Below are 18,396 nucleotides of genomic sequence, written 5' to 3'. Positions count from 1 at the left end.
TGTAGTGGATGAGTATGTACGACTTTCTAACCGGATGCATTGTATCAATTCATAAGCAGTTAGTGACGTTATGGAGACACTTTGCTCAGTCAGTGTCAGTGTGATGCCAATTATTATTATTATTACATCGAGTTTGTATAGCGCCAACGGGTTTGCTCAGCGCTGTACAATAGAGGGGGGGACAATACATGAAACAGTACAGCAACTACAAACAGCACATGAGGGGTTAGAGGGCCCTACTCTTTCGAGCTTACAATCTAGGAGGGAGGGGGTAATGGTACAGGAGGAAGTGGCTGTGGGGGATGGAGTGGTAGGAGGAATGAAGGAGAACGGCTGTTAGGTGAGGGTGGGGTAGGCTTCCCTGAAGAGGTGGGTTTTCAGGGAGCGCCTGAAGGTGAGGAGGGAAGGAGACAGTCTGATGGATTGGGGTAGTGAGTTCCAGAGGATGGGGGAGGACCTGGAGAAATCTTGTAGCATACACCTTTCAACATTACAAACAAAAGGGACACATTAAAGCCCAACTCTAGAAAATGTGAAAATTCTCCCTGGCATTGAGGCTGCACTTGCACTTCAAGAGTTAACTGCTCATTTAGGTCTAGGGGGCACAGAATAGAATATTTTCTCACCTGATCTTCCACTCCTCCATGCTGCTAGACTGGTCCCTACAGTGTCTTCTCCCCCGTGCTACAGTGGTCTAAGGTCCTGATGACTGGATGTGATGATGATGAGGGACACTTCACCAGTGGAAAGGAGGGCAGTGCTTTTTGCCAGGGGAGCAAAGGATAGGTAGGTAAAAGTACCTCTATTCCCCTCTAGAATAAACAAGCAGCTAACCCTAGCAGGCCAACTACAGACCAACTTTAAGAATTTTCAGAAGTCCCATTGTTGGTCTTTAAACCCCTATACGCTGTATGATTTGACCATGTCATGCTCATTTTTGCCTAGCCCCTCTCTTTATGAAAATGGGTCCTTCACATGGCCACCCCCTCTTCTTCACTATGTCCAGTGCTGGCTGCATGGCCGGTTTCTTAATAGTGACAACAATGGGCAACGCGCATCGGCACCAACTCTTATAGCAGCCCTTAATATCAACCAGGATTCCTCCAGGGGTTGCTAGGGATTCTTTGAGCTGTTGCACCTTGACCTTCTGTTTGATGTGGCCTGCACAGTTCAGGGCCAGCACCACTTGACACCAATGATCTTTTTAGGTGTCTGTAAGGATGGCATTCTGACTACCACTGTGCAGGGGGACATTCTTCCCCTAGCCACCAATGTAAGGTTTTTAGCAGAGGTTCCCAAAGACCTGAAAATAACTTCAAGGGTTCCTCAGGAAGAGAAACATTGGCTTATAATGTCTATTGGAAGAGCATGGTACAGGGTGATACATAGGAAGACAATTGGAAATCAGACACAGAGCATTGTCACCCTATGAAGAGAAGTGAGATTGATCGTGGGACCACCAGGTGTTATTTCAAACTGCAGATTTACAAATATAGAAAATGACTTTTGAAATTACATTAAACATATTAATGATCATATGAGACTTTTCTTAGGATTGGGCTTACATTTACTTGATGTATTGTATTTGGTCATTTAAGCATCTACTTGTTTCAAACCACTCTCCTTTTTTTAAATGGTCTACAGTTCTCCTGTAATATACTGAAATGTCAATCCTGTGTCTAGTTTTCTAAAACAAGTGATGGGGGGATGTGAAGGGAAAGCGGCGATCTCTGTGTAAATTCGGGACACGTTGTTTTGCATAGTGGCAGCAGAAGGAACAATCAATTTCAGGTTCAAAGCGTTACTGCGTAGCTGGAGACGGTCCAGGCCATTGGAAATGATTGTGAAGCTTGTGAGCCATGAGTCGACTTAAGTGCTCAAATAATTATATTATAGCTGAACACTTCTGCAAATAGAACTGGAGCAAGACCACTAGCCCACAAAGTCATTTACATTCTGTAAGCTGTCCCGTTACATTCCTGTGAAGTGATTAACATGTAGGGCAATTTGCCGGGGCCATGTCACATGATGTGTGGCACTGCAGGCCATGCACAGAATATGCATTAATCCTTGGTTCTTCACATTACATCAATACCATAAAAAGTTCACCCTTACTCAAATGGTAACAGATAGTTAAGGGTTAAAGGGTCAGTCCTTTTAAAGGTGAAAGATAGAGTCAGCCCTTGGATACTCCAACAGCAACATCTGCCAGATGTAATTACTGCCTATGTTCTAGTCCATATGGGATCTTTGTGTGTTCTCCATAATATAAAAAAAAAAATCCTGCAGGGAGAAGTCTCCTAACGGGCACATGAGGGTTCAAACCTGGAAACTCAGCACAGAGATCTCACCTATAGAGTCTCTGAGAGATAGAAGAAACTGTTAGATGGCTACCAGCAACTGAAATATCAGTTCTGGGTAAGCTTGGCTTTTAACAGTCTTGTTTGGATGGATCAATAAAGAGAAATTAGCTGACATTGTTTCCTTTCTTGGAGGTCCCACTTTACTCTCTCACCATCTCTTTCTCTCTCTTACCATCTCTTTACCATATTTACTCTCTCTGAGAGCCAAAGTGCCAGGAGAATCCTCTTCTGCCATCATATGCATTGTTGGGGTCCTGGTTGTTTTCTGTGCTTCCTTCTACTGGTTCCAACGTCATACCTTTGTTCAGCAAGCATGTAGGGGCCAGCAACAGAAACAGGAGTGCCTGTGGTTCCTTCCGCTGGCTCCAACATCATATGTTTGTCCAGCAAGAATGTAGGGTCAAGCAAAAGAGACCACAGCGCATGACTGGGCACTAGAAATCCGACATGTTCAGAAGTGTGTAGGATGAAAAGGATGTTCTGGGCAACGTAGCTTTTGAAATGAATGAAGATTAGCAGTGGCGCCTTTACAGAGCACCAACCTTAGCCAAGTTCATTTTTGAACTTCAGTCCTTCTGCATCTCTGTACTTATTCATCCCAGCAAAGCAGGAAACGTAACTATATATAAACAAAGAATGTAAAATTACATTTCTGGTTCTCATGTCTTAACATTCCACTATGTAGCAGATCCTCGGCCACTTCAGGTGTCTGACATTTCCGAGTGTGCTGAATACCTGTTCTGGCATCGTGGTTCCTTCCAATGGCTTGTACGTTCTGTAGTGACATATGGGTCCGTGGGAGGAACCACAATGTGAGGTTCTCCTTCTAAAGATTTGCAATTCTGTTCAGCAAGTTTAGTGATTCAGCTCTGCCTTCCAATGATCCTAGATTGTAAGCTCCAAGGAGTAGGGCCCTCCTATCCCTCTTGTATTGAACTGTATTGTTGCTGTATTGTCTCCCATTATATTGTACAGTGCTGAGCAAACTGTTGGCGCCATATAAATCCTGTATAATAATAATAATCCTTAACTGGTACAGGCATCTTCTCCTCTGTGCCGGCTTTCCACCATCTTCATTGGCCGGCGCAGGATGACGTCTCTTCTGGGCATGTGTAGCTCAGTTTACAGTCTGGGATTTCTGTAATCAGGCAGGTAGGTGTAGTTTCTGAATTAAAAGCCCTGCCTGCTTACTGTGTGTAACAGCGGAAGTTTATTTCCACTTTAAGGAATGAAGTGTGTGATTGGACAATGGAAAACCAGAGGTTGCTAGGGGTTCCTTGGGGTTAGTGGCTGATTCATGGTTACAATGACCACCAATGTGTAAGGGCAATTTTTCACTGGCATCCAATGTAAGGGAATGCCCAATACACCGACCACTAATGTACATGGGCTTTTCTACTCAACTACAGTGTAAGAAGCAGTTATTACCTGACCACTATTGTAGGGGGGCAGTACATGTTAAAGGCCTACATTTTATTTTTGGCCATTATTATTATTATTTGTTTTAAGATTCATATTATGGTACAGAGCAGGAGGGTTTGTAAAGTGACACCCTCTGAAGGAGATTTACTAAAACTGGGGCAGCACAGTGGCTAAATGGTTAGCACTTCCTCCTGGCAGTACAAGGGTCGTTGGTTCGAATCCGAACCACCTGCCTGGAGTTTGCATGTTCTCCCTGTGCCTGCATGGGTTTCCTCCCACACTCCAAAGACATGCCGGTAGGTGAATTGGCTCCTGTCTAAATTGTCCCTAGTATGTGTATGTATGAATGTGAGTTAGGGACCTTAGATTGTACGCCCCTTGAGGGTTAGGGACTGATGTGAATGTACAATATATATGTAAAGCGCTGCGTAAATTGACAGCGCTATATAAGTACCTGTAATAAATAAATACTAAAACTGGTGCACTTTGAATCTGGTGCAGCTGTGCATGGTAGCCAATCAGCTTCTAACTTCAGCGTGTTCAATTAAGCTTTGACAATAAAACCTGAAAGTTGCTTTGTTTCTATGCAGAGCGGCACCAGATGTTGCACTTTCCAGCTTTAGTAGATAAGCCCCACATGTGGTCAAATTATCTAGCTAAGCCACATTCCTCATGCTACAAAACTTACTGATCATGCTTATGTGTCAAGACCTGTAGATAAAATAATATTTAGCAGGGGTTCTGCTGACACCCAAACACTATTTCAAGGGTTCTTCCAGGATAAAAATGTTAAAAAATCTGAGTTAGGCTGGTCATATATTATACAATTATTTGTTAATTTTCCTTTAGATTTACCTTCAACTATGTAGTACAAGGACCCGTCTGATTGCATGCAAATTGAAGATGTTTAGGTTTGACTTCATATTATATGGTTTTGGATAAAAATGTTAAAAAATCTGAGTTAAACTGGTCATATATTATACAATTATTTGTTCATTTTCCTTTAGATTTACCTTCAACTATGTAGTACAAGGACCCGTCTGATTGCATGCAAATTGAAGATGTTTAGGTTTGACTTCATATTATATGGTTTTGGTAAATTTGAAGGAAATTTGTACAAGAAAATTGTACAGTGTGTGGCCAACCCTATGCAGACCATACAAGTTGAATTCCAAAGGAATTGTCTTTAGAAAATTGGAAATTTTGTGCGTTTTGTAATCCGATGATGCCACCATTGATTTTGAAATTCGACCAGCCAAGCCTTTAATTTCACCTCATGTTGCTACAGAAGGGAATTTTCGTGGCCAAGAACTTTCTTTTCTTTCCAGGTCACAGCTCATGCTAGTTTCTTTTTCAATGACATCTCTCCCACTATTCTCCCATGATTGTTTAAGAAATTAATAATTCTTTACAAAAGTTTTCAACATGCCCGATTACTCAGATTCGATGGTCGCTTGAAAATCGGCCGTTGCTGTGGCCCACTAATGGTGCGAGATTCGAACGCAAATTCTTAGAAAAGATTTTCAAAAGAAAATTCTTTCAGAATTCAACTCATGCATGGCTGGCCGTACACACTGATCAACTCTGCTCACTCTGATCTTTCCCCCTGTCAGCACATGTGCGTGGAACAACCTGTGATTAAGGAAGGCCATACACGGGTCAACTTCTGGACAAATTTTCTTTAGAAAATCTGAAATTTCGTGTGTTTTGTAATCTGAAATTCGACCAACCAAGCGTTCATTTTCACTTCATGTTGCTAAAGAAAATAATTTTTGTGGCTGGGAATCTTTCCAGGTCACAGCTCATGCTTACTTCATTTTCAATTATATTTCTCGCACAATTCTCCCATCAATGATTAGAAATTTTTTATTTTTTTTAAATTTGTAATACGCTCAATCACTCAAATTCGAGGGCCGCTGGAAAAAAAGTTGGACAATGCTGTGGCCCATTAATGGTGTGAAATTCCAAATTCTTAGTTACGATTTTCGAAAGAAAATTATTTCAGAATTCGATCCGTGTATGGCCTGCATAATTCCAAGTTCTGCCTCTTCCTCTTCCAGTGTGAGTGCTGCTGCGCAATGGATTACAGGGGGCTAATATCAAGATAGAGTAGTTCTCTGTACAAATGCTCAATGCTTTTTTTTTTTTTTTTAAATTTGCAAGAAGTTCAGCTTTAATTTTGATTTTATTGTAAAATGCAAAGAGCTGGAACACACAACTATAACAAGCTCTGCCCTATATGTATCTCAAGTAAGTCAGCGAAAAGGTCAAACCGAAACTATATTAACCGGAATAGAAGAGAGACTTTTTATACGCTACTTAAAATCTCGGCTCCTTTTAGGAAACGCTAATTGGATCTTTAACAGTGAAGACATTAGAGTTCAGGGTGTCAAACCCATTCCTGCGCAGCGTTGAGGGTTTAAATGTGACCACAATCCTCGGCACTACGGCTAGCCGCTCGCAAACACCTCCTTCTCGTTCAGGAATAATTAAATGGGCAAGCAATGATGGCAAATTATCGCACGGCCGTCGCTGATTTAATTATGAAATAGAGCTTAAGCGAACTCGTAAATATCAGCAAACGAGCCGTCTCTTATGGAGCAACGTCAACAGAGGCCGTAGTCACAGTCTTTGGTTTTAAAGCATGCATGATACTTTGTTAAAAGAGGACAATAAAAAAATCTGGTTTGTTAGCTCTTTCACAAGTGGTGATTTTTGACTATGGACCTACCTGGATACATGACGTTTAAACTGAGCCCAGGGAACTGGCTTAGCGATGCAGGGTATACAACTATACAGGTGACCCACTATGCCCCTCAACCTCCCCAGGTCCCATGAGACCCCCTAGTTCACACAGAATCTGCTAGCTTGCTACAGAGCCTTAACACCCCCCCACCTCCACCATAGTGCCCCTAACCTCCAACAGCATCCCAAAGTGCACTCTGTACTCTAGTCTAGCCCAGTGCTGCTGGGAAGGCCCATCCTCCTGGAGAGACCACAGCCCCTATGGTTGCTCCCAGCTACCTCTAAAGCCAGCAAGTCTGCTGCAGAGTCCCAAAACCCCCATCCAGAGCTTTCCAGCGTTTCAAAAAAGAAAAAAATGAACAAAAAAACTATACAGGTGGCAGGTATGACATAAGTTTAGGCAGCTCTGTATTCATTAATACATCATTAAATTCAAGCAGTGCAAGTACTTGGGGGACAGAGAAGCAGCACAAGGAGCCAATCAGTTCATGTGCTGACAAGAAACATGCTGATAGGAGGAGAGAGCAGAATGACAAAAATATGAGCTAATCAGTCTGCTGCTTTCCCTTTCATTGTCCAATCACAGGCTGGGGGAGGGACAAGACCTGTATGCATTACTGAACTGAAGCAGAGAAAAGTTAGGTCTCACGCCCTACCAGGTCTGTGCTGGGTGGCAGAGCTGAAAGGACAGAAATACAAATCCTGGTAGGTAATACTGCTTTCTAAGGCCCCTTTCAGACGAAGCGGACCCGTCAGCGGGATTTCTCCGCTGATACCCGCTGAGCAGGCGCATGACAGGTCTGTGTCCACTCCGCTGCTGCAGAATGGACACGGACACAGCCTGCTATTTCCTATGGGGTGGTCAGATGGAAACGGACCGCTTGTCCGTTTCCACCCAACTGTCATCCAATCAAGTCCACCGGACGGATGCGGAACGGATTCCCATTCATCTGTTTTTGGCCTACAGAATCAGATTGGGTGCCGGCGGATGTCAGCGGAAAAGTGGTCCATAGAGGTATACTGATAGCTCAGTTGGGTACGCCTGAAAAACTGACAGGAGGACAAGATCGGACCATCAGTGTGAAAGGGGTCTCATATGTATTTCATCTGTGATTTTTGCTGTTTGCTCGACACTTAGCTTTGCATTTCAGGAATGATTGGTTGTGTTGTCACTCAGCAGTCCTGTAGTTTGGCCCAGAGCTTGAGAATGGTGTCTACTGCACTGCGATAAACTATATAGGACATTATGCATGTGGAATTGATTTTGTGATTGGTGGAGGATAAGAAAGATGGGGAGACTGTGCACTTTGCAAGTGCAGTTACTCCAGAGCTTAGTAAATGAGGAGAAGCTTTGTTGACTTCCATTATCCAATAATTTGCAAGCAAAAATGCTGTTTTTTCATTTTCTTTGCATGTGATTGGGGATTCTTTGTAAAGTGAGGCTTCGCCTCATTTATTAAGCACTGAAGCAACTGCACTTGCCGAGTGCACAGTCTATTTGCTTTTAGTAAATCAACCCCAGTTTGCGTAGTGCTTTACAAATAAAGGGAGACAGACAGAGGGGCAAGTGATACAAAATGTTTTAACTGTTGGAGGATGAGTTGATGGAGCAGGAAAAAGTCCACTTTTTTGGTAAGGAAGGGAAGGCTTCCCTCAAGGATCATAAAGTGAGTAGAAGACAGCAAGGGAGATTGAGATAGAGAGTTCCAAAGGATGGGAGAGGTTCTAGAGGCAAGCATGGGAGGAGGTAACCACAGAGGAGAGCTGGAGGTCTTGGGATGAGCAGAGAGGACAGTTTGGGTGATGTTCTGAGAGGAGGTTGGCAATGTAGTTTGGGACAAAGTAGCCATAAGGAGCCTTTCAGCAGTATCACTGCTTTGGAATTCACTGTGCAATTTATTGGTCCTGAAACTTGCAGGTAAGGCTCGCACCCAAGCCTCTAAAGCAGTGGTCTCCAAACTGCGGCTGGGGCACTAATCCTTCCAGTGGTGCAAGGCACTATTCCTTCCACTGACACCAATGATGGGGCAGTATTCCTTTTACTGACACCAATGATGGGGTACTATTCCTTCCGCTGACACCAATGATGGGGCACTATTCCTTCCACTCACACCACTGATGGGGCAGTATTCCTTTCACTGACACCAATGATGGGGTACTATTTCTTCTGCTGATACCAATGATGGGGCACTATTGCTTCCGCTGACACCAATGATGGGGCACTAATCCTTTTACTGACACCAGTGATGGGGCATCATTCCTCTCACTGACATCAATGATGAGGCACTAATTCTCCAGCTGACACCAATGATGGGTCACAAATGACTGCAGGGATAGGGCACTATTCCTCCCATTGATACCAAGAATTGGCACTATTCCCCCCACCTATACCAATTATGGAGCGTCCTCCTCCTGCTGACTACAGGTGCTACATAATTTCATTACTTCCACTGACAACCAAGTCTGAAGCATTGTTTATTCTGACACTGGGGCATTTTCTACCCCAGCTGGCCACAATCCAGCCCCCCTAAAGTCTTAAGAACAGTAACGTGGCCCTATGGTTAGAAAGTTTAGAGAACCCTGCCCTAAAATAACACAATTTCAAAGTTATAAGATTTTGTACATGAGGCTCAACAAAGCAGAAAGCTTATTTTCTTGAATCTATGACAGCAATGAAAGTCTCCATTCAGGTTCTGAAGAGTAAGAGCTCATTGGACGGTTCTGAACACCTCTACTCTACCATGGCCAGAACCTACTCCATGTCCTCTGGGAGCGACATCATATAAAGAATACACCTGAGACCCAACAGCGCTCTTTTATCTGCTGCTAGGCGGCTTTTACTTGGAGTGCTTCCTGTAATCTGCCAGGCGCACTTCACTTTCAGGACTATAACTTATTCATCACCCACCGTTTTTTTTTTGTTTTTTTTTTGCCGGACGCCTCAGCTTGGCTCCATAGCCGTTCTGCAGGATCTGACACGTCAGCAGCACATTACCAACAGCGCTGATGTAATTTACTCTATACGGTGAACCGGGGAAAGAGATTAGAAAAATAACAAGGCTCACTCATCAGTTTCCAGGAGAAGCAAGGGATTTGCTTGTCCCCATCCTGACTGCCGAACACGCCGTAAATTATCTCCCCCCCCCCCATATGGGTGAATTCACTGTAAAGTGAACCTGATGTCAAGTAAACATCTTAAAGCTAAACCCCAGGCACAAAAACCTTTATTTAAGTATATATCCATAGCTACAAAGGACATAAATCTGCTTTGTGTGAACCTAGTGCCTTTACAAAGCCAGATATCACCTTGAAAACATCACAGGGAGAACATCATTACACTGTACATAGCCAGTGCAGAGATTCGAGCTGTGGGAGGGGCCCATCAGGCCCCACCCACTACATACTGCCTGCAGAGATTTATAGGAGGGGGAGGAGACAAGACCAGTCACCCTGTACAAGGAGGGAGGAGCAGTGAGCGGTCTTTATTACAGTATTTCTCTTGGGGGGAATGAGTGGTGACGAAGCTGACTGATTTGCAAGATAGGGTAACATTCCAACATTCCAAGGTCATAACTAAACATACTACTGTGCTGGCATGACTTAAAGATGTTGGCCGTTTGAGAAAGCTCCACCCCTTGTGTCATGTGATAATGTTAGTAAAACCAAACACTAAAATGCGCAACTGGCGGCAAAACGTTTTTAACTAAACACACCAGCAACTACTTTGGACTTTTCTCTACATACCCTGTACTCTGATAACCCTACACTTAGTTCTCTTGCTGAATTCATCCACCATTGTCCAGAAGTATCCAAAATTGTAATGTAACCCTGCTGCCCTATGCACTGGACCATAGGCGCTAAATACTCCTCTGGATCCACAATGACCCCCTCACCCATTTTCCTCAGTATCAGCTGTAGGTATCCATCTAAAGCCGAACTCCAGGTTTTGCATTACTTTAAATTATTACTTTAAATAGCTTGTTTCGGCCAAACTGACATAAAAAAAAATGTTTCCATTGCTAAAGAATGCGGCCACTTTCTGTGCTCCGGGACGGGGAATTCCTGTTCCCGAAACAAATTTGAGGTGGGCTGAGCCTCGCTCAGCCATTCACAGAAAGCTTTGTATTTTTATGAATGAATACCAGCCTTCCTCCAGATGGGAAGTCCCCGTTTACAGTCAGCATCATCACTTAGCAACTACTAAGAAAAAAAAGAATCTTTATGCTTCAACTGGTATATGAGAAGCATACAAGCAGGGGCGGACTGACAACTCATGGGGCCACCGGGCAATAGGGAATCATGGGGCCCGTGTTCTCGCCGACACTCAAACCACACCCTAAAGGGCCTATGAAAGGTACCAGGGGCATCTTATGGGGCCCCCTACTGACCCTGGGCCCTCGGGCAGAGCCCCGAGTTCCCAAATAGTCAGTCCGCCCCTGCCTACAAGTATCAATGATAAACTACCAGTAAACTGAGAATGTAAATCAATGGCTACCCCTATGTACACATAATATATAAAACCACATCAAAGAACTGGGATTTTAGAAAATTCACACAAAGCATAAAATGGTTTACTTTGATCATTTTGACGTACAGTGTATAACTAAAAAAGACTAAAACTGAACTAAACTGAAAGATTTTGGTTTCGTGTAAACCCTCCAATTTTAGTGTGGATAAATTACTGCTCCCTCCAACAAAAGGGGGGGACAGCTTGCTGTATCTGAAGTCTGTTATTATCAGCTCCACCATGCTGGAAGTCCTCTGTGCAAGTCCAACCTTAGGTATTTCTGATAATAAATTCAGCCTGCGTAAAGTGCAAGTAGAGAATATGAAAGCTCTTTTTTTTTCTCTCTTGGAAGCTTTTAAATAAATGATGTGAGCCCGGCCCCAGGAAGATGAGTTTAAACTTGACTCGCAAAATCTATTCTGAACTGGCTCATGCACACTTTCATGGGGTAACTGTAGACACGGCTACCTCTGATCTAGTTTTGAATGCAGTATGTGCCAAACACTCATGAGCTGTGTGCCTGATCCTACCTACTTCATTGCACACGCCATTAGACAGAACAGCTCAGGTACACTGGACTACAGAAACAGAACCCTTATCAGGTTGAGTCTTTCTAAACTATGACATGACTGAGCATGAGTGGCCGTATTGTTAGGCACTAGCTGCCAGAATTGTGGAAGGTTTATATTTGTCATTTAGGTTTCTCACCTACTCACCTCACCATATATATTGAGGGGCTCCAGGATTGGGACAGATGTGGGAAAAACAAACTTTTTGTTTTTCCAGAATCTTAATAATCTGTATTCTGGGTCCTGGAGCCCACAGGTTTTGTAGAGCTTTGGGAGAGGGGATAAAGCTTCCATTTTTAGGTCCACATCTTACCTGGTAGTTGGATCTCATTTTTAAACTCAACTGTGCGCTGGCCTTTCTATATGTGAGTTGACCAATGCTCAGGGCTCTCTCTCCTGCTGCTGGGTGAAAAGGCTGACTACTGACAGAACACTAAGGAGATACAAGAGCTGCCTTTGTTTTGGTGACCCCATTACTGGGTCCTGGAGCCTGGAGGTTTTGTAGAGCTTTGGGGGGGTAAAGCCTTCATTTTTAGGTCCACATCTTACCTGGTAGTTGGACCTCGGTTTTACACTCAGCTGTGCTCAGGGCTTTCTATATGTGAGTTGACCAATGCTCAGGGCTCTCTCTCCTGCTGCTGGGTGAAAAGGCTGACTACTTACAGAACACTAAGGAGATACAAGAGCCGCCTTTGTTTTGGTGACCCCATTACTGGGTCCTGGAGCCTGGAGGCTTTGTAGAGCTTTGGGGGGGATAAAGCCTTCATTTTTAGGTCCACATCTTACCTGGTAGTTGGACCTCAGTTTTACACTCAGCTGTGCTCAGGGCTTTCTCTCCTGCTGCTGAGCAAAAAGGCAGACTGCTGACAGAATACTGACAGAAGGTACAATACAAGAGCTTCCTGTTTGTTTTAGGGAACCCATTCCTGGGTGTCCCTGCCCCATGCATGGTTTACCCCTGTCATTATCAGCTATATTATTCCATGATGGACAATAAAGTCACTGTAAAGCAATCAGCATGCATTGAAACATGGGCTACTTACTCGGCGAGGTGGGAGAAGTGGCTCCTCCTTCTGTAGACGTAGTTGGAGGTTTTGTGTCTGGCACAGGCAGAGGCACAGGCCTAGCCATAGGTGGCGGAGGAGGCGGTGGCAACATCGGAGTCGGAAGGAATGGATTGTGCACCTTGCCTTGGCTGCTACCATTGGGCTATGAAACAACAAGAACACAAATGGCTCAAGCAGATGGAACATAGAGAATGGTATACAATAAACAGTTACACCAAAATATTCAACAGTCATACTCATCCTGCAGTTTAGCAACATTTACTGCTAATTCTATTGATTGGAAAACAATCTTTCACTATTCTGAAGTTGACCAAAACATACTATGTATTCCCCTTTTTTTTGTGCAAAGCATAATAGTGCAGGTTCAGTGAAAATTGCAATGTCCATGTGAATAAGCCTCATTTTGCAACAGCAGGGTGTCCAGTCTAGCATTTATTTTATTCACATCCAAAGGAATTGAATTTCTCATCCGTGCAGGCACAAAAATTAATTTTCGGTTCCTCCCATTCTGATATCAGTCTCTTGGAATTTAAAGCAGGATCCCAGCAAAACTATTTTTTGTTTTGGACACAGTGATAACAAAGTTGGGACTTCTATCAGCTTTTACTATCTGAAAATCCCCTGGGGAGAGATTCCTTTACTTCCTATCTTGGTGACCATAGGGACATGGCGATCTCGTCTATTTCAACATTCTGCACTTCAGAAAGTGCCCCAGCACGCCCATGAATAGCTGTGATCTGAGATTTCCATATACTGGTCTTTTTTCCTTTAAACAGTAAAAAAAAAAAAACAGTTATTACATACCGCCAGAAAAAAATTATATAAAATTAATTTGGGTACAATGGTGCTTGAGTAATCGTCAGTCAAACTATCACAGCATTAAAAAATGACCCAATAATAATGGAGAAATAAAGGCTGATACCTATATGACTAACCCAAACCCAGTTCATCAACTGCACAATCACCAACTACGTGCAATCCACACTGGTCGGTGTCCTGGTCAGGTGTGAGACATCAATGTTTTCTGTGAACTCCGGTGACAGGATTCTGCTTCCTCCGCCAACTCATAAATTTTATTGTTCCGTTTAGAATCACTTCGCTCGGAACAAAAGCAGAATGAAATTTCAGCTCGACTCGCTGTCTTGCACAGCTCAGCTGTGTCCTGGCTTAACTGTGTATTTAACATTTTATAAGAAGGAGCAGTGTGTTTAATTTATGGAGCAATAGAATTTAGGAGGCCGCGCACTTCTAGTATCTGACAATATCGGTTCTGACAACAGTCAACAAATTGATCCGCCGAGTAAGCGTCTCACCCTGCGTGATTTGGGGGGGGGGGAGGGAGATGGAAGAAGGCGGACAATAAAAGTTGGAATACAGCACTTTTTTTAAAGGAACAATAAAATGCTTTACTGAAGTTTTTATAACTTCTATAACGGAAGAAATAAATCTTATGTCTTATAACTAACCCTGCGTTCAGTGACTCCAATGCAAGTGTGTCAAAGCTCAACAAAAAAAAATCAGAAAATGCAGGATAGTCACATACAGTCTGATGGAGGCAAAAATGTTCATGGCTGTGTGCAGATAAAGTAAATGTTTAAAGGTATATGGACATTCCTCCTAATAAATGAGTTCAGGTGTTTCCAGTGAAGGGCACTGTTAATGCTAAAGCATACAAAGACCTTTTAGACAGTTTTGGTCTTCTGAAGAAGACCCTTTTCTATTTCAGCATGACTGTGCCCCTGTGTTCAAAGCCAGCTCCCTAAAGTTAATGAGTTTGGTGTGGAGGAACTCAAGTGTCCTCCACAGAGCCCTGACCTCAACCCTACAGGACACCTTTGGGATGAATTGGAGTGCTTATTGTAATCCAGGTCTTTTCACGAACCTGTGGTAGTAAGCCCTTGTAGACTGCCAACTCAGGGTTCCCCAGGGTGCAGAGTCTAAGCCCCAGCCTGCTTCTTCACCAGAGCCCCTGATGGTGGGATGGACTTGCAGCAAGCTAGAACCAGGTCGCGGCCCCCAGGTACGCCCAGCTGAGGATGCGGAGACCACTCGCATGAGCAGAGTATAATGGCAGGAGACAACAGAGAAGCCAATAGACAAGCGGAGGTCAGGACGGGTGGAAATCAAGCACAGTCAGTGAACGAAGCCGGGGTCGGTACACAGGTAATCAGATACAGGAGTAGCAACAGACAGGAGCTCTGAGAACTAAGAAGTTGCTCAGGCAAAGTGGGCTAGACTGAGCATGTCTTATATAGACAAACAAACTAGGAGGTGGGCCAGGAAAATATGGAAGCGAAGGAAATAAAACCCAGACAAAAGCAGACAATGCCCATAGGCGAGAACAGACAAACCACACATGTGAAAGGAATCAGGAACAGCACTGCAGCAAGGAACTGCAAACACTGCAAACTGCAAACTGCAGCACTGCAAACAAGAAACTGCACGCTAACTTGTGACAGGTCTACTCATCCAACATTAGTACCTGACCTCATAAATGGTCTTTTGTACTTTCTATTCCAGCAGGTCTGTGCCCATGTGTACAAAGCCAGCTTCATAGAGACATGGTTTGATGAGTTTGGTGTGGAGAACTTGAGTGTCCTCTACCTCAACCCTACTGAACACATTTTGGACAAACTGTAACCCAGGTCTGCTCATTCAACATCAGCACATGACCTCACAAATGGTCTTTTGGCTTAATGGGAACAACGTCCCACAGACACAGTCCAAAATCTTGTAGAAAGCCTTCCCAGAAGAGTGGAGACTGTCAAAGAGGCAAAGTGGGGCCAACTCTATATTAATGATCATGGTTTTAGAATGTCTTCCAACATTGTGGTAACAATCTGAGGAAGACCCTTTTCTATTCCAGCAGGATCATGCCCCTGTGTATAAAGCCAGCTTCATAAAGACATGGTTTGATGAGTTTGGTGTGGAGGAACTCGAGTGTCCTCCACCTCAACACTACTGAACACCTTTGGGATGAACTGGAACACCTAATGTAATCCAGGTCTTCTCAATGAACATCAGTACCTGAACTCATAAATGGTCTTTTGGCTTTTTTTGGCTTTTGGAGACTTCTCACAGACACACTTCAAAATCTTGTAGAAAGCCTTCTGAGAAGAGTGGAGACTGTCAAAGATGCAAAGTAGGGCCAACTGAATATTAATTGTCATAGTTTTGGAATGGGATGCCCAACAAGCTTATATAGTATGTGATGGTCAGAAGTCCACAAACCTAATCCTAAACTGTTCACATGCTACATCAAAGGACACTTCCCTTACCATAAAAAAAATAAAGTTGCATTTCTAAGGCATAATAAACCCATTCAAATTAAATCAAAACTTTCAGCGTTTTTTGTTTTTCTAAGCAAAAGTGGCAGTTATGGGGATTGCAACGTACTAAATTACATGGATTAATTTATTGTACATGTGGTAGGTGTGGATCCTGGTGAAGTGGCTTATTCGCGAAACACGTTGATGCTAGACTCCATATGAGAGAAAGCACCAAATACTTAATGAACTTATGCCCACTGATGGGCTATGGTTTACCCATGGTTACTATTTATGTGTCTGTAATCTATTTTGTCTTTTTAATTGTATAATAAAGATTGCATTGGTGTTATATATCCATGTGTACGTTCTCTTGGTGACACACATAAAGTCCCACTCTCTTGCCCTTCTACTAAATTACACTTCTCTTATCTGTTCCCTTCCGTTCTGTTAAGTATACAGATGCAAATATTTGGTTAGGTCTGTTTGATAAATGAAAAAATACTTGATGATCCTGCCAAAAACCTTTGTCTCTTCCTTTTCTGCACAGATATAAGCCTTATTCATAACTCTCGATTGACTACAGAACAACCTCCTTCTATGTTTTAGTGATCAGGACAGGGAAGGGTATTCTGTAGTTCTAATAAACTTGTCTGACATGTTTTATTGGAGGGATCACCAGAAAGTGTGTTACTGGCTGGATCACCAGCTAAAAGTAAAATGAAAAAAACAAATGTAAACCTCAGAAAAAAGACTTCTACGCTTCATTTTTTTCATATTTCTTTTCTTGGGTTAGATAGCTGTAATCGTAAATGGGAAAAACAAACAAACAACATATCTATACCGAGAGGCTGCACTGGGCCTGATGGCTCTAGTTTGTGGTCTGTAAGGAATATTTTCCTGGATGTAGCAGTCGGCAGACAGATAAATAGGAGGCGTAAGAAATTAGGCTTGTGGTATGTGGGGTTCAAGTATTGGTCAACTTCAGCTCAAGCACTGGATACACACGTATAAATAACTTCAAGGAGATGGAACATCTGTCTTTCCACAAGTTGTTAAATATCATTAAGCAACAGTCGTAGCTTTGCTCCAGAGTTCCCCCTCCCCAGAAGGACCCTAAATTTATAAGCACTGAAGGCTCCTTTTTCCTTTGCCGACTGTGCAATACATTTATCTAGGATGGTCATAAAATAAGGAAGCATTTGAAATCACATGAAGTCAATAAAGGAAGCAAAGTATAAGCAGCACGTAAGATCAGCTATATCCTAATACTGTATATGTTAAAAAATATAAACAAACACATGTGAGTTTACTCTATAAACAAAGCTATTCCAATCATATCTTTCAACGCGTGGGGCTTGAAAAGTACCGGAGATCACAAGTACGTCAACAAAATAATCCTTTAAAAATATTTTATTGCCATTCACATTATAAAAAGCACATTTCAACAGATTGCATGCCACTGCTCAATTTGATATTGACAAGTATATATACACTATATTGCCAACAGTATTGGGACACCCCCTCAAATCATTGGATTCATGTGTTCCAATCCCCTCCATGGCCACAGGTGTATACAATCAAGCCCCTAGGTATGCAGACTGCTTCTACAAACATTTGTGAAAGAATGGGTCGCTCTCAGGAGCTCAGTGACTCCAAGCGTGGTCCCGTGATAGGTGGTCACCTGTGCAATAAGTCCATCCGTGACATTTCCTGGCTACTAAATATTCCACGCTCAACTGTTAGTGGGATTATAATAAAGTGGAAGCAACTGGGAACAACAGCCACTCAGCCACCAAGTGGTAGGCCATGTCACATGACAGGGCGGGGTCAGCGCATGCTGAAGCGCACAGTGAGCAGAAGTCGCCAACTGTCTGCAGAGTCAATAGCTAAAGACCTCCAAACTTGGTGTGGCCTTCAGATGAGCCTAACAACAGTGCGTAGAGAGCTTCATGGAATGGGTTTCCATGGCCGAGCAGCTGCATCCAAGCCTTACATCACCAAGTGCAATGCAAAGCGTTGGATGCCGTGGTGTAAAGCACATCCCCACTGGACTCTAGAGCAGTGGAGATGTGCTGTCTGGAGTGACCAGTCTCGCTTTTCCGCCTGGCAATCTGATGGACGTGTCTGGGTTTGGCGGTTGCTATTAGAACGGTACTTGCCTGACTGCATGGTGCCAAGTGTAAAGTTTGTTGGAGAGGGGACATTTTTGGTGTGGGGTTGTTTTTCAGAGGTTGGGCTTGGCCCCTTAGTTCTAGTGAAAGGAACGTTTAAGGCATCAGCATACCAAGATATTTTGGACAATTTCATGCTCCCAACTTTCTGGGAACAGCTTGGGGATGGCCCCTTTCTGTTCCAACATGACTGCACACCAGTACACAAAGCAAGGTCCATAAACACATGGAGGAGCCAGTTTGGGGTGGAGGAACTTGACTGGCCTGCACAACCCGATAGAAC

At 43.4% G+C, this 18,396-nt stretch overlaps 1 protein-coding gene across 10 annotated transcripts in view; it reads right to left on the bottom strand.

Moving 5' to 3' along the window:
- The window catches only part of NFIA (nuclear factor I A), a 535,857-nt gene that overhangs the window by 47,903 nt on the left and 469,558 nt on the right, over positions 1 to 18,396 (bottom strand). For all 10 annotated transcript variants that reach the window (XM_089689685.1, XM_089689684.1, XM_089689680.1 and 7 more), the window contains one exon: positions 12,650 to 12,815. In XM_089689685.1, coding sequence (XP_089545811.1) covers positions 12,650 to 12,815 — 166 coding nt within the window. The remainder of the gene's footprint in view (positions 1 to 12,649; positions 12,816 to 18,396) is intronic.

This window comes from Staurois parvus, unplaced genomic scaffold (assembly GCF_062004578.1).
Source record: "Staurois parvus isolate SC_StPar_1 unplaced genomic scaffold, SC_StPar_1.0 ptg000491l, whole genome shotgun sequence".
Taxonomy (NCBI): Eukaryota; Metazoa; Chordata; class Amphibia; order Anura; family Ranidae; genus Staurois; species Staurois parvus.
This window is presented reverse-complemented; position numbering and strand designations above follow the sequence as displayed.